This window comes from Melanostigma gelatinosum (genome assembly GCF_949748355.1).
Source record: "Melanostigma gelatinosum genome assembly, chromosome: 4".
In the NCBI taxonomy this organism is placed as follows: domain Eukaryota; kingdom Metazoa; phylum Chordata; class Actinopteri; order Perciformes; family Zoarcidae; genus Melanostigma; species Melanostigma gelatinosum.
The window spans coordinates 6,690,799-6,705,116 of record NC_136637.1 but is presented as its reverse complement, the minus strand read 5'-3'; the positions used below and the strand labels follow the sequence as shown (position 1 = coordinate 6,705,116).

Here is a 14,318-nt window from a genome sequence, read left to right as displayed (position 1 = left end):
CTCAGATCTAAATATAAGTCGTCATGTGAAATCAGTTCCAGCATCAGCCTTTTATCACCTAAAAACTCCTGACCCTTGAAATAAAGGCTCTTGTCTAAACAGGATCTTGAAAAGTTAATCCACGCATTTACCTCGAGCGAGTTGGAAAGCTCTTTGGCAACATGTCCAGAATCACTTTCTATGAACTTTCTAGAACACTGAGGTCTTGTGCTCAGGTCCCTGTTTCACTATTTATTGATCATTTCATTGTAATGTGTGAATAAATACAGCAGACGTGTTGACTACTCATACAAACAAATAAAAGCTCAGGCGTCGCTAATGAAATGAAAGATGGCTGTTGTATTTCAGCGTCCCAGTAAACCCTGAGCGTGTGTCAGCGAGCCAGCCTGCACAATAGCAGGACTCTGAACACTGAAGCAGCGAAATGGAATTCAGCCATCAGTCATTGTATGATTCAAACCGGTGCTTTTCCTACTGTGACTTGTCAAGAATGTCTCCTGTTAAAACTGTTTTTTTAAAAAGGCCGGTCTGGTCTGCATGTTGACTCACACATCACCGAATTGCTATTTTAGCTAAATATACATAGCGTGAGCTGTGGACAGATCCACTGCAGCTCAATGTAGGAATGAACCATGTTAGGCGTTGTGTTCCTGGAGATGGTTTCAGAAGTATTGGCGGTAAAAACAGATCAGTTTCTTCTAGCTCTGCAAGATTTATTTCGTAGCATTTTAAATTCATTTTTCAAAGCACAAAGGTCAGTTCACTCTCTTGGACCGCTTCCTCTTCTATTGGAGCTGATTTTGCATGAAAGTCTGCTGCTGTACTGCAGCATTGTTTCACGAGGGGCCCCGGACTCCACAGATAAGCGCATCAGCCATTACCGGGTTCCTCCTTCAGACCTATTAGGTCTTGCAAGGACTTCAAACACCAATTTGTTCTGCAAATAGCCTATTCAATTTGTGGCTGCCAAAGAGACACCTCTCTCCCCCTCTGCAGTAATTGAATCTTCAAAGGGACATTTTCCTCCATTTCTGTCAGGTATTAGAGTGATGAATAGCAAACGGTCATTTGAACAGAAAGAGAGGATACATGTTTATCCATTTTCAGTTAGACGCTCATCATGCGCCTTGATGATTGCCGGGCTGGAAATCGAATGCCGGCGCTGCCGGATCGTCAGATGATTTCCGATGGTGAGGCAGACACATCAGGCTTTGTAATCAGCCTTTTGCACCAAAGATGAATTCTTGTGCACTTGATGAATTGAACTTGTAGTACGTGTGTGAAGAGCAGTTCTCAGCCCTAATAACAAACTCAAGTTGTAAATTTGGGTGCAGATTCAGAGGCTTTACAATGACTTTAAGGAGGCTTTTAAATCTTCAATATTTTTATTAGTTAAATACACCATACTGGAGCAAATGTCTCGGAAAATATCACAATTAAATTTCTCTTTCATTCAGCATTTATATGTTGGTGATCTCTACATTACTGACTATGAGCAAATTTCTTCCGTTTGCCGTGGGGGGGGGGTTTAGGTTTCGGGGCAGGGGGGGGCTGGAGTGCGGAGGGTCGGATGTACTGTAGCCACGCCTCGACGACGACATTTACATGCATACTGTACATACATGGTAGTTTTACAAATACACCAAGAGTGTTCATGATTTGTTTTTCACAAAAAGCCACAGATTTTTTTTTTGTTTTAACCCCATCTTTTTTCTATATATACACCACCAAAGAAAAAAGAAGAAAAAAAAGAAGACATTCCCCTTTGACAACACTTAAAATATATAAAGTGGAAACACCATGTTGTTGGGGAATGAGGATAGAAAAGGAAGAGAGGTAAAATGAAAAGGTCCCAGGTTTTCCCCCAAAATGTCTTTTAAACAAATATGCAGAGTGGAAAAAGCCTGCATCTCTTCACCATCATTTGTCCTTTTTCTCTTCCCCTCACTTCAGTCACAACATCCTCTCGTGTTTTATTTCATTTTCGCTTCCTGAAGAGTCCTCTTGGATTCTGATCGGTCTCCTCCTTGTTTCTTTTTTTTAATTTTTTTATTCCAAGGCCATGGAGTCCTCAGCGTTCCCGATTCAGGCGCATTAAGTGCAAGTATCCACCCATATTTGGGGAAAAGCCGAGGCTGCAAGGCTGAGCGTTGGGTGTGGGTCGCAGAAATAAAAGTCAAGTAACTGGTCGGATGGGCAGAGGACTCCTTTTGGGAACGAAGGGCCTGGGAGCACAGCTAAAAGGCCGGGGTGCTGCTGATCCACGCTGTCTCGGGTGACAATGAGTAAGGGCTAAAATGAAGGCACACATCCTGCTTCCTGCACGGCTCCCGCCTAACACACCTGAATGGAGAGAGGTAAAAAAAACATTTTTTTTTTTTTATTTTTTTAATTGAGTCCATCATTTGAGAATGTCGGCTCACAAAATGCCATGAATGTTTCACCCTGATGAATCCACTTTCCACCAGCTCCAGTGTTTCATTTATTGATCAGCCAGGCTTTGAAACCCATCTGGTGTCCCATTTACTTTGCATTAACTTAAAAGTGCATCCATGAAGCGATTCTCTTTGGTATAATTATAACCATGCTCTGACATAACTGCAGGAGGTGTTCAGTCCTGTGAAACCAAAAGGCGTTTCCCCCCCCCTCTTTTCTTCTTCTTTATGATTCTTGGAGGCGGTTTACTTTTCCCTTCATCCCTCGAATCACTAGGAGGGCTTCAGTCTATTAGTAATTGCAAACTCCTACTTGGGGGCTAATTAAAGTGACTGACGCTGGGAGGGTCTCGCTCCCCTGGGTCAAAGCAGCTCGCTATGAAGGAGGTAATTTGTCTGTTCTGAACAAAGAGATTAGGGAGAAGCGAGGAAGAAAGCCTAATAAAGGAGCACCAAATGTCCCGCGCCATGAATGTGGACGCAGCCAATTACGTCATGGCAAAATAGCGCACATAATCAAAACAGTGGTCTGTAGATAACGCCGCGTTTGCGTGTATGAGCTGACTGCTTCATTTTGTCCCCGCTGAACCCGCCCCTGTTCCTGTATGCAATCTGTGTTGTGCTGCTGAGGACACACGAGGTGTATTGATTTGGAGCGCTGCTGTCCCACTGTAAGTCTCCGTTAGTTCAGGTCGTCCACATTCTGCTTGAGCAAAAGAAATGAGCGTTGTTTAGTGCTTCGGCAGCGGGCTAATTCTCCTCGTCTCACTCGCGGAGTTAAACAAAAGCATCCTGAGCCTGTTCCCACTGAGCGATGTGTCTCTGTGTATTTAATAATTCTCTCTCCGCTATAATTAAAGCACCGGAGCCAATATTCAGATTGCATTTTAGCATCAATAATTCAGCAGTTTTCACTACAATTGATGTTAGCGCATAAATAAACAATGAGGCCTCATATTTACCACACCAGCCATGCTGCAAGAGACGTTGGGAGGGGGGGGGGGGGGGGGGGAGAGTGAGGACTTAAACAGACATTTAAAATTAAGCTAGATCATGCAACAGCTTTCAATTTAAATGTGAGGAGCTCTAAGAGCTCTAAGAGCTGATTTGTGGAAGTGACAAGCTCTTACAAGGCCTGTGACGTGGAGAGGGGGGGGGGATGGAGGGAGAGCGGGGGGGGGGGGGGGCTTAATGGAGTTCTACCTCTCCTCTACTCACAAAACCACTCAAGGTGAAATGCATGCTCCCAACAATATAATTCCTCTTTCAGTCAGACTCTGACACACTCCCAACACCCCCCCCCCCCCCATATCTCTCAGTGTGCTGTGTGTGCAGACAAGGTATCAATAAAGCTCCTTGTTGTGAGGCAGAAATGATCATATCTCCTGCGGGCAGAATGAAGCTACCCTGAAGAATGAAGTTATCCTTCGTATATGATTAGGCCTTCTGTTTTGCTTTCACTGGAGGCCTCAAGATCAAATCAGGGAAAGCCATGATGACAGCTTTCATGATCTACGGGCTGCTGCAGCTTGCTGCCTGTGTTCAACCTCGGGGCCCTGGATACATATTCGTTGGCCTTGGAGTGATAGCTCAGCCCAGGTGATCCCAGTGTGGTTGATACAGTCGTCAAAGGCTGCTTTTTAAACACTCGGTATTAATGGCAGCGTGCGTCAGTCATTTCTTCTGCACAGCTGGAGGTGTGGCTCGGAACGGCAAACACATTCAAGATGAGTCAAATGTGTATCTGCTCATAACAAAACGAGTGAGAGGACAGCGGTACAAAAAACGAACGTTTGTGCCGACGGTTAATACAGAGTTTCCGAGTGCGTGTCCTTCAATAAGAATGATGGAAAAATCCATTGGCTGTCTGAAAATGAAATGCATCATCTGCTCTGTAAGATGTATTATCTGCTGCATGCCCTGCAGTGGAGCCGGATCGACGACATCAACGTAAACCGAGTGAAAAATGTTGCCGTGGAAATTACCGATGTTTTTTTCTTTTCCTGCTGTGGACTCCAGCTGACTGATGACGAGCTTTTACCGACTTGTCCTTCACGTCGGAGTAATCGGACCGTTATAATACTTTGGAAAGAGACCACAGAGAACTCGGGAGCCCCCCCCCGTGCTGTCTCCGGTGCATGGTGCGGGTGTGGGGAGGGTGGAGGTTCTTACCTTCTGGTCGGGCAGTAGCGGGTTCGTCTGCAGTGAACTCAAATGGCCGTTGATGAGCGCTGTGGGTCTGTCGTGTTCGCAGAACAGGCTGCCGTTGATGTAGTGGAACCGATCCCCGGGGACGAGCCGGTTCCGGCAGGTGGAACATGTGAAACACTGCGGGGGGGGGGGGGGGGTCCAGAGAGAGACAACAGTTCACAACCACCGTGGAACACGAGGAAGTGCTATTACGTAATAACACCTCAGAGACAGAACCGTGTGTGCAGGTGTTAGTGGTGGTTAAAGGTGCAAAATACAACTTGAACTAGTATATTAACAGTTTGGTCTATAAACTGTCAGAAAATAATGACACACACTCATCAGATGTCTTGTGTTTTCCGACCAACAGTCCAAAATCCAAGGTATTTCGTGTACCTCAGACAACTCTCAGGCGTCTCTTACAATGGAGAAGCTGGAGCAAGATCATTTATTCATCAAATCATGAAATAGATTCAATTTATGTTGATGTGTTCTAGCCTTTCAGCAATTCAACTCTTTTCCTACCTGTTTTAGCTGCTCTAAGTACAATGATTACCGCTTGACAGGTAAACTTGTGGCTTTAATGTTTTGCGCACCATTTTAAAACACACATTTAACATTTAATTCAGTGCAACTTTATTCATCCCTGTACGGGCCATTGTAACAGAACCAAACACAGACACCACTGAAGGCCAGAGTCTGTGGGTAATGCTCCTGAGTTCACCAGCTGAAGGCGTCATTGAGAAAACGTGCGCTTACCTTGAGGTGGTACACATTGCCCTGTGCCCTCATCACCAGTTCACTGGCTGGAATGGACTGACCACAAGCGCTGCAAGCTCCACTGTTTCCAAATAATCTGAGAAAAATGAAGAAGAATAAGAAGAAGAAGAAGAAGAAGAGCAAGTGTTACTTTGGAACCACAGCCGGCATCGTCACAGAGTAATGGACTGTGGCAGCCACGCTTCTTGTGTCTGTTCAGTACGCTCACTGTTCCCCGGATCCATTTCTAACTTGACGGGGAAAAAAAAAAAACATACAGGAGGGAACAACCGAGGGGAGAGTAACAGAACGGAGGAATAGAAAACCATCACAATGTCGACGGAGGAAAGAATCCCTCCAGCTCTCATGCCCTACGCGAGCATCCGGCACTGAAACGGCATATTACTTTTTTTGCAACCTAATAATAACCTGGAACATAAGCAATCAGGACCTAAGAGGATTTGATTGTACATCCAGGCGGAGACATAGTGCTTTTGCCATTAGGACTCCTGTGAATGCTCCGTCAGTGCCGTGTTTCCATTAGAAGCCAACTCGCGTTGATATATAATGTGCATGGGTTAACCTTTTCAATCATGGTGTCAACACTTTAGATTTGCTTCTGCTCATCTCTTTCGTCCCTAACCTTCTCTCTCTCTCTCTCCCTCCCTCTCTCTCCCCCTCTGCCTCTTGATAATGAAATGCTTGCTCCAGCTTCCCTTCTATCTTCCTTCTGAGTCCACAATTTAGATTACTTCATCTCGGTGAGCAGCAAACTGAATGAAATTTCGATTTGAGCAGAAAGTAATTTACTGGGATCTGGACCCATTTGTCATCATATCTCACCGGGTGTTTGCTCTATCACTGCACTTTTCCTAAGCAATCAAATAAGACCACGGCATCTGACATGCTCCGCAGAGAAGGGGAGAGAGGGATGGAGGGAAAAAAAGAAAGGGATAGGGGGGAGTGGTTAACATTGGTGTGTGTGCTTCAGATAAAGTTGTTTGGCTCCCAAAAAAAATTTAACAAGAGAAAGAAACAACAGGGGGAAAGTGCTGTACGAATTACGGTTTTTCTTCTTCTGTTCAGCCATTCTTATGGAGAAATTCACAAAAAGTATTTAACAAAATCGTGCAGAGACTGAGCGAAGGAATAAATGCCTCTACCAATCCCGACCATAACCCAAGCAGTTGTTAGATATATTGACAAACAAACAAGCCAGAGCTCTTTCGCAGAGGGACACAGAAATGGCTTTCAATAAGACAGCAGCAAATTTTGTCTTGGCATCATTTGGAAAGGCTCCATCAAAACTCAATTTCAGAAACTAATTAACTGGAGACTGTCGTCACAACACTGCCAACGCTCTGCTTTCACTGGGACAAACACGGTGGTGGAAACGACCATATAGGCCTCGCTTTAAGACTCGTGCAATCTGTGGGAAAGGCAAAAAAAAAAAAAAAAAAATACTCTTTTACCGCAAAGCCACATCAAAGCCGGCGAAGTCAAACTTTGCTCAAATTGAAAATATGCTTTTCGTGTTCCCGTTGAACTTGTTCCCCTCGAGGAGTTCCCCTCCGTGGGAATGCTTTTGAGAGGGTGTCGAAACAAAGACAACGTTTTCAACGCAGTCTTTTATGTTTCACCACAGCGCAGAACTCATATCAGCGCTAGCTCTCGATAGTGTTTGATTTAAGGAGCCGAAGCCTTTAGGTGCTGAATTAAGCCGCTACATGGGTTTGAACTTGGGCTGTAATGGCCTCCTCCACCAGTGACCTACAGCGCTGAGGTGAAGTAGACACCCCCAGGTAGGGCTGGGCGATATGGCCTAAAAAAAAAATCTCCGATTTTTTTACAAAAAATCCGATTCACGATTTAAATCGATTTTTTTCCCCCAAAATTTTTTGCAGATGACAGAAGCTGTTGAAAACAATTTTTTCTTTTATTTTGTGATGATTTTCCCAAGTAGGTTGATAAAAATAAAGTGCAAACAAAACCTGAACATTGTAGAAAGGTGCCTGTAGTATACAAAAAGTATTTGGTCACTCTTTTGTTTGCCTGAATCATTTAAATATAAAATTAAATTAAACATAACATTAAATGGCATTAAATAGTAGCCTTCCATTGTAAACAACTGTGCAAATGTAACTTTTTACAGTAAGCTTTTCTAACTGAATACACTGATACAAACACAGCATGAAATAAAATGTATATGACCCTTTAACATTCACATTTTCAAAAGTGCAACATCTGATCTAACATCAACATAACATATTTTGCACAGTAAATAAGTGCATGTAAACAAAATCAAGTGCATTCACAACATAACCAACAGTATTAAACAGTAGTGCATGTTTTTTCTAAATATTTTTTGCCAGGAAGACAAGCCTGTCTACTACCTCTGGCTTCAGGCATGCACGGTGGCATGTAACAATGCCCCCCCCCCCCACACACTGAAAAGCCTCTCAGAGGGGGCACTTGTAGCTGGCACAGAGAGGTATTTCTTTGCTAAAGTACTTAGCCTTGGAAAGTTAAGTTGGTGACGCTTCCACCAGTCAAGTGGATCGGTGTCTGGGTCAACCTGCTGGACCACAGGTCAGTTGTTGCGGAGTAGAATGACATCCCCTCCAGCTCCGCAGAGATCCTTTGGCGTGTACTATTGTACAGCCGAGGCAAGGCAACGTCAGAAAAATGTTTACGGCTTGGTAGCACGTACCTGGGGTCCAAAGCTTTGAGACGGTGAATAAACCCCGGCTTTTCCACGGTGTATATGGGCACCATATCTTTTGCGATATACATCGCGACTGCATCCGTGATGGCTTTCCACCGGGCACTCTTCTTCTCATGCGGAGTACAGTTGGTGAATGTCTCCAAAATGCTGGGTTGTTTTTGTGAGGTGGCGGCGGCAGCAGTGAAGCTGCTGGCCGCCATTGTTTTAGTTTGTAAACAATGCGCGCGCACTCTACTACGGGAAAAAGGGGTGGGGGCGATTTTCTCGATTTTCAATAAAACACATCGCCTTAAAGCACACATTCGAATTAATCGATTAAATCGATTTATCGCCCAGCCCTACCCCCAGGTCAGTATAATTAGGGCCGAGGGACTCTTTAATTGCAGTGGACATCTGGTTCCAGCTTTTTTCCCTTCTGAGAAAAAAAAGAAAAAGAATCAGTGGCTCTTTCTTTGCTTCTGGAGGCTTTCCTACGACACACGCGTTTGATTCAATTAAATAACACAAAAAGAAACACATTGGGAGCTGTCTGTTGTCTATATAGGCAGTGACTATTGGATTTCATTTCAGCACTGACTGCCAGGTGAAATATAGCATGGCTTGCTGCTAGACTGTCTGGTAAATGCAGACCTCATTCACCAAGGCCTTTGAGTAGGGTAAAATTACCCCACAACAATGATTTCTGCAACACAGTCCATTAAAAATGCCTCTCTACATCAGCAGCCAAAGCACCTTAAAAGCACTAGGCCATATTGATACTGAAGCGGGGCTTTGCATAATGGCAAGAGCTGCATTAGAGAGAGAGAGACAGAGAGCGAGAGAGAGAGGGTGGAGGGGCCGGGGTGGGAAGATTGCTCAGATGAGGGAGGGCGCGCGTGGATCTGTGTTGTGTATGTGCATGTGTTTTGGGAACAGGAGGGTGGGGAGATGTGTAGGGCTGGGTGGTGGTGGTTGCGGTGGGGGGGGGGGGGGGGGGGGGGGGGATCAGCCAAATTACACTTGGTTAATTCAGAGTAACAGATCTGGCCCCAAGTGAATTGAAGGCCTTGAATTAATTCTGTTATGACAAATCAAGATAAACGTTTCCCCTAAATTGCATGCGATTTAATTAATTTCTGAGATCCCGTTTTTTTTTCCTTCTTCTCTTCCCTGGCTTAATAGTTCACATTCTCTTGTGCTGTCATAGTGCTTGAGTGGGCAGACTTCAAAGTGATATTAAATAACCAACTATTAGATTTACCTCACACGTTCTATTGGAAAAGTGCCATTTAATTACCTAGGCTTATTCAATTAAGGGGACAGCGTTCTCACTGAATCCAGCAGCCACAAGTAAATTAATTCTCCCTCCACCAGCAGCCCACAGAAATAATATCAGCTCCAGCTTAAAACAACATGACCCCCCCCCCCCCCCACAGCAGACACAACTTTGGCTGAAAGAGTTCGACATTAGAGCTTTTGGCGGCAGCACTGCATGAAAAACAGGGATGGTGCCTTGTGTGTGTGTGTGTGTGTGTGTGTGTGTGTGTGTGTGTGTGTGTGTGTGTGTGTGTGTGAATATCTCCCACTTGATTGATGGGAGATGGGTATCAACCCAGACCAGGCAGTCCATCCCATTATAGCTGTGATGTGATGCGTTTCCACTCCTGATCAATCAGATGAGCCTTTTCTTATCAGCTGTATTAATCTCAGTTTGGAGCTTAACATGCATGTCGTACGGTCAGTATAGCAGTCTATGACAAAAAATGAGCCTGGCCCTTTAAGATGAGGGGGGGTTGGGGCAGCGTCAAATGGCCTTCGCAATAATCCCTCTTCTCTATCTGTCTTTCTCTCTTGCTCTCTCTCAAAAGCCAATTTGGTTAATTAAATGTTTTGTTTGCAGTGTGGCTCTCATTCATTTCGGACACGTCACTGGGAGCGGATACAAGCCAGGGACCAGATCTCATTAGATAAAACCCATCAGGACTAAAGGAAATGGAGGGGGACTATAATTAAAGCATTTAATTGTGTAGACTCACTGTCAGATGTTTTCTCTCTCTTCCCCCCCCCCCCCCCCACCCCTATCTTTATCGCTGCAGAGATCTCGTGGCTCCATAATATGCGTTTTAGCTCTTCCACCAAGCATGCTCTCATTTCAAGTGGAAAGGTGTATCCACATCCCCCCCCCCCACCACCCCCCCTTCCAATTTTAATTACGTTATAGTCCCATTATGAATGAAGTACCCCATTGACTTCCTCATCCTCTTCATGAGGCGGGTGTGACAGCGCCCAGGCACACTTTAGATTTTGAATTATCTGCGCGGATCTAACGGCAGTGTTGCATGTTCATGTTTACTGTGAGTGCAATAACATCCTGAAGATTTTTAAAAGCAAATCCAATTAACTGTACATCAGCTACATGGATTCTTACTTTTGAAAAGAGAGAAATTCAACAGAAGACATGTCTTGCGTTATAACTGTAAACTAAAGTGTTAAATATTAATCGTCAAAACTGTTCATTAATAGGGCTAAAATCAATACCAGTCTTGTGCCCCAGGGTGAGTCAAGAAAGTATTTGAACTTTCAGTCAACTGTGCCCGGTGCCGTAACATCAGACTGCTCTACATTACCAGAATGAGAGTATAGTCAATAAGCTCTGGTTGGGTGTCTGGCACACCTACTAGAATATTTAAAAAGGCTCCCTTTGCTAATTAAATGCTGCTTTTCTGTTACGTAAAAAAAAAAGAAGACTGAAACGATAATCTGTGCCCGACACGAACACATGTCTCACAGAGCAAACATAAACGCAACACCACATTTTGTGTCCTTCAGTTGACCATGAACATCAAACGGGACAGACGAGCAGACGGCCGGCAGAACAACACGTTTGGCTTTGTGCTCTGTCAACATGCCAGCGTGTGTGACCTCGTTCGGGCTGGACCACGGAGACTTCAACCGGGACACTTTAATGACCACCGATGATGTCACTACATGATATGAGACACATGTTCTGCAGAAATACACCCCAACCCTATTCATCATTGCATGACTAGCCCTATTTGTGTCTGTTTAGAACTTGATCTAATAACATTTCTTAATATATTCCAGCACTTTTAAAAGTATCTGGATTCTGAGAAACACAATTCTATTAAAAAAATGAAATAAAATCATGCAGGATGTGAAAGGAAACATCTAACTTATAATGTAACGGTTGCTTCAGATAATCTGTGGTAATAATGATTATGATAATCTCCTGAAAATGGGTGCTGATCTAAGTAATGCATGCGTGCGTGACAGAGTGATTTTCTTACCTGATGTAGTCGTTTCTACAGAGGATCATGCCGCTTTTTGTGTAGCACGATGTGCCGATTTCGCCCAGCTGGGCCTGGCAGCAGGAGCACTTGAGGCATCGGCTGTGCCAGTAGCTGTCCATGGTGTAAAGGAGGAAGCGGTCTGCGATTTTGCCCCCGCACCCTGCACACCGCTTCCAGGACAGAGAACCTGTGCCCACCGGTGGTGGCTGACTGCTGCCTCCCGGGTTCACCATCGTCCCTAGAAACACACCCGCAACAGATGGCGTTAGCAGTCCGCTGGGTACACATGCCACGCCAGAAAGTTGCTGTTGCATACTTTTTTCCAGGCAGGTATTGTTTTGTGTACAATTTGGTCAGGACCTGTGATGGGTCAAATCTCTATACAACAGGCTAATAAGATCATCCATACCACACGCCACAAGTGAATTTATAAATGATCAAATAAAAAAATGCCAGCCCCTTGAACATCCTGTTCCATAGGCTGCAAATCGAACCAAAACACAATCGCTGATCTCATAAAAGGAACAGTTCTGAGTCCTGTTCTGCTACAAGCGAGCTACGAGTCATCTGGTGAACTAATCTGCCCTTGATCTCCGTCTCATCCCCTGTGCTGTTGCTTCATTGGACCTCTCTCGTGATGAATGTCGGCTAACTGTTAACCCCCGGGAGCCAAAAAGGAACAATTATGCAGCGTGGGCTTTTTGTTAAGCTGTCCTAAGAAATTCTAAATAGCACAATACTTCACTCTATCGCAGTTTGAATGGCTGGGAGGTGGTGGTTACGGGCTAAAACACAAAGGAGTCCTGTATGAATAGGCTGAAACAGAATTGGCTTCAAACTGACATGCGAAACAGCTTGGCTCTCCAGCTCTGTGTTTACCAACAACTTGATGCCTGCAGGCCTTTGACCCCAATCGATGAACTTGCAACTAAAAAAAAAAAAAACAATATGTAGCAGCAGGTAACATAGAACTGATCTACCACAGGCCCCCTGTAAAAATGCTTAACTCTTCTAATCTAATGCAGGCATTATTTGTTTTCAACACGGAAAATGAATGTGATGTGTTTCAAATGTAATCCTCTCCAATTTGGTCGTGCAGACTACATGCCTGGATAAAGCCAAATCTTTGTTGAAAGGCAGGTAGGCTAATTAGAGTTGGGGGGCGCGAGAGAGAGGGGGGGGGTGCACACAGAAAAGCATTCAGTAAGCCCATTAGCGATGGCTCTTAGGGACAAACCACAGCGTACCTTAGTGCTGATTAAATCTAAAGGGAGATGAATCAAAAAGCCGACCTGAAAGTGACTCCCTGGATAAACAAGACGGACCATCGTCAAGTTTCATTCAGAGAAGAGTTGTTTTTTTTCCGCTGAGAGATGGAAGGGGACAGGAGGGGAAGGGGGTGAGGAGGGAGGAGGGGGTGGCTTTTAACTTAAATGGGCTAACTCAAGTAATTACACGGGCAGGCAATTTGGGCGCAGAGACCAAGTCATGGAAAGAGAGAGAGAGCAAGAGAGAGCGAGAAAACATAGCAGGCAGCCATGTGCTAAAAAGGTCCTGTCCACTGGCTGTTGCTTTTTAGTGGAAAATAAAAGAAATGTAGCATCACATTTGTGTTATCGCGGGGGCAAACGCGTGCACAGGGGATAAGGAGGAGGAGGAGGGGGGGGGATAACGTCGTAAGAATAACACAGGCTATCAAATATCACCGCTAGCATTCTTAAGAGAGAGGCACGAGACGAGGCTAGTTTCATGGTGTAAACTAACGTTAGCTATAACTACAACTGATGAAAGACGGATTTTTAACCATGCGACATAGCGGCAATAGAAGCGGACACCTACCTCGTTTGTCTCTTTTGAGAGTAATGGCTGTAAAGTTAATGACTTGCAGGGTAGCAGCGTAAACAGGTAGACTGCAACAGTCCCCCCCCCCCCTCCCAAAAAAAAAAAAAGTACAGGTAAAAAAGGGATCGCGCGCGGTCGGCCTCCGGCTCCGCGCGACAGCTCGGACTCGAGCTCGGACGTTCACTGGCAACAAGCGGAGCGCGGAGCAAATGGAGTTATCAGATAGTATTTCCACTGGACGGTTCCCGTTTTACTGTTGCTGCTTTAGTGTTCTTTTTTTCGCTCGAACAAAAGGAGTCCATCGCCAGATGTAATTACAGGACTACGCATGCCGTGCTGTCATCAGAGCGAGAAGTGCGTGCTTTAGCAAAAAAGAAAAAGGGAGACGCAATAACGAGGCTGGCACACGGGCTATAATTGACTGTCCTCCGGTCTGCTCGCTGGGTCCCGTTAGCTGCTTGTTCTACATGTGTCGCTGACAGGAAGAAACCTCCAGTAAAAACCCCTTTTAGGCGCGTGACGAAGGCGCTGCCGCAGCCAATCGGCGCGCGGTCCATTTAGCAGGAATAACAAATCCAGCCAATCAGAGGGGGGCAGAGATTGACTCGTGGACACGCAAGAGATGGATGGAAACAGAGGTGAATGGCAGAGACGGGCTGGAGAGGTGCGAAAGAAACGGCGAAAAGACGTAAGATGAACACGCTTGAAACCATTGACGGGCACAAGGAGAGGCTGCAAGGCACCAGTAAAAAAAACACATAATAGGGTCATTCTTAGGGTGTGTCGTTTTTAATTAGTTGCAACAATAAATTGTGTTACTGATTTGGCTATCTTCTTCTATCGTCTACTACAAAAGGAATGATTGGCCGTGATAGCTGAATGTTATCCTAATAAAAACGGATGGATGTCCTTTTTTGATCTGTGTCATACCAGGGCAGACTGAACATTTTTTGTAAATGCGAGCTGCATGGCAGCACCCAGTAAGCTGCATTCATCTCACGTCTGAGTTTAATTAGTTGACATTCAATAACTACTTAGTTTACCGAGGGTGACTCCAACCTCTGGGAAATATCCAGG

At 44.9% G+C, this 14,318-nt stretch overlaps 1 protein-coding gene across 1 annotated transcript; it reads right to left on the bottom strand.

Annotated features, from left to right (window-relative positions):
- Positions 1-1,379: 1,379 nt before the first annotated feature.
- On the bottom strand, positions 1,380-13,305 carry lmo4b (LIM domain only 4b). The gene is made up of 5 exons (XM_079267888.1): positions 13,239-13,305; positions 11,397-11,637; positions 5,385-5,481; positions 4,608-4,763; positions 1,380-2,343 (listed from the first exon to the last, which is right to left on the bottom strand). The coding sequence occupies exons 2-5, from the start codon at positions 11,630-11,632 to the stop codon at positions 2,335-2,337; spliced, it is 498 nt and encodes a 165-aa protein (XP_079124014.1). The 5' UTR covers positions 11,633-11,637; positions 13,239-13,305; the 3' UTR covers positions 1,380-2,334.
- Between the last annotated feature and the right edge of the window lie 1,013 nt (positions 13,306-14,318).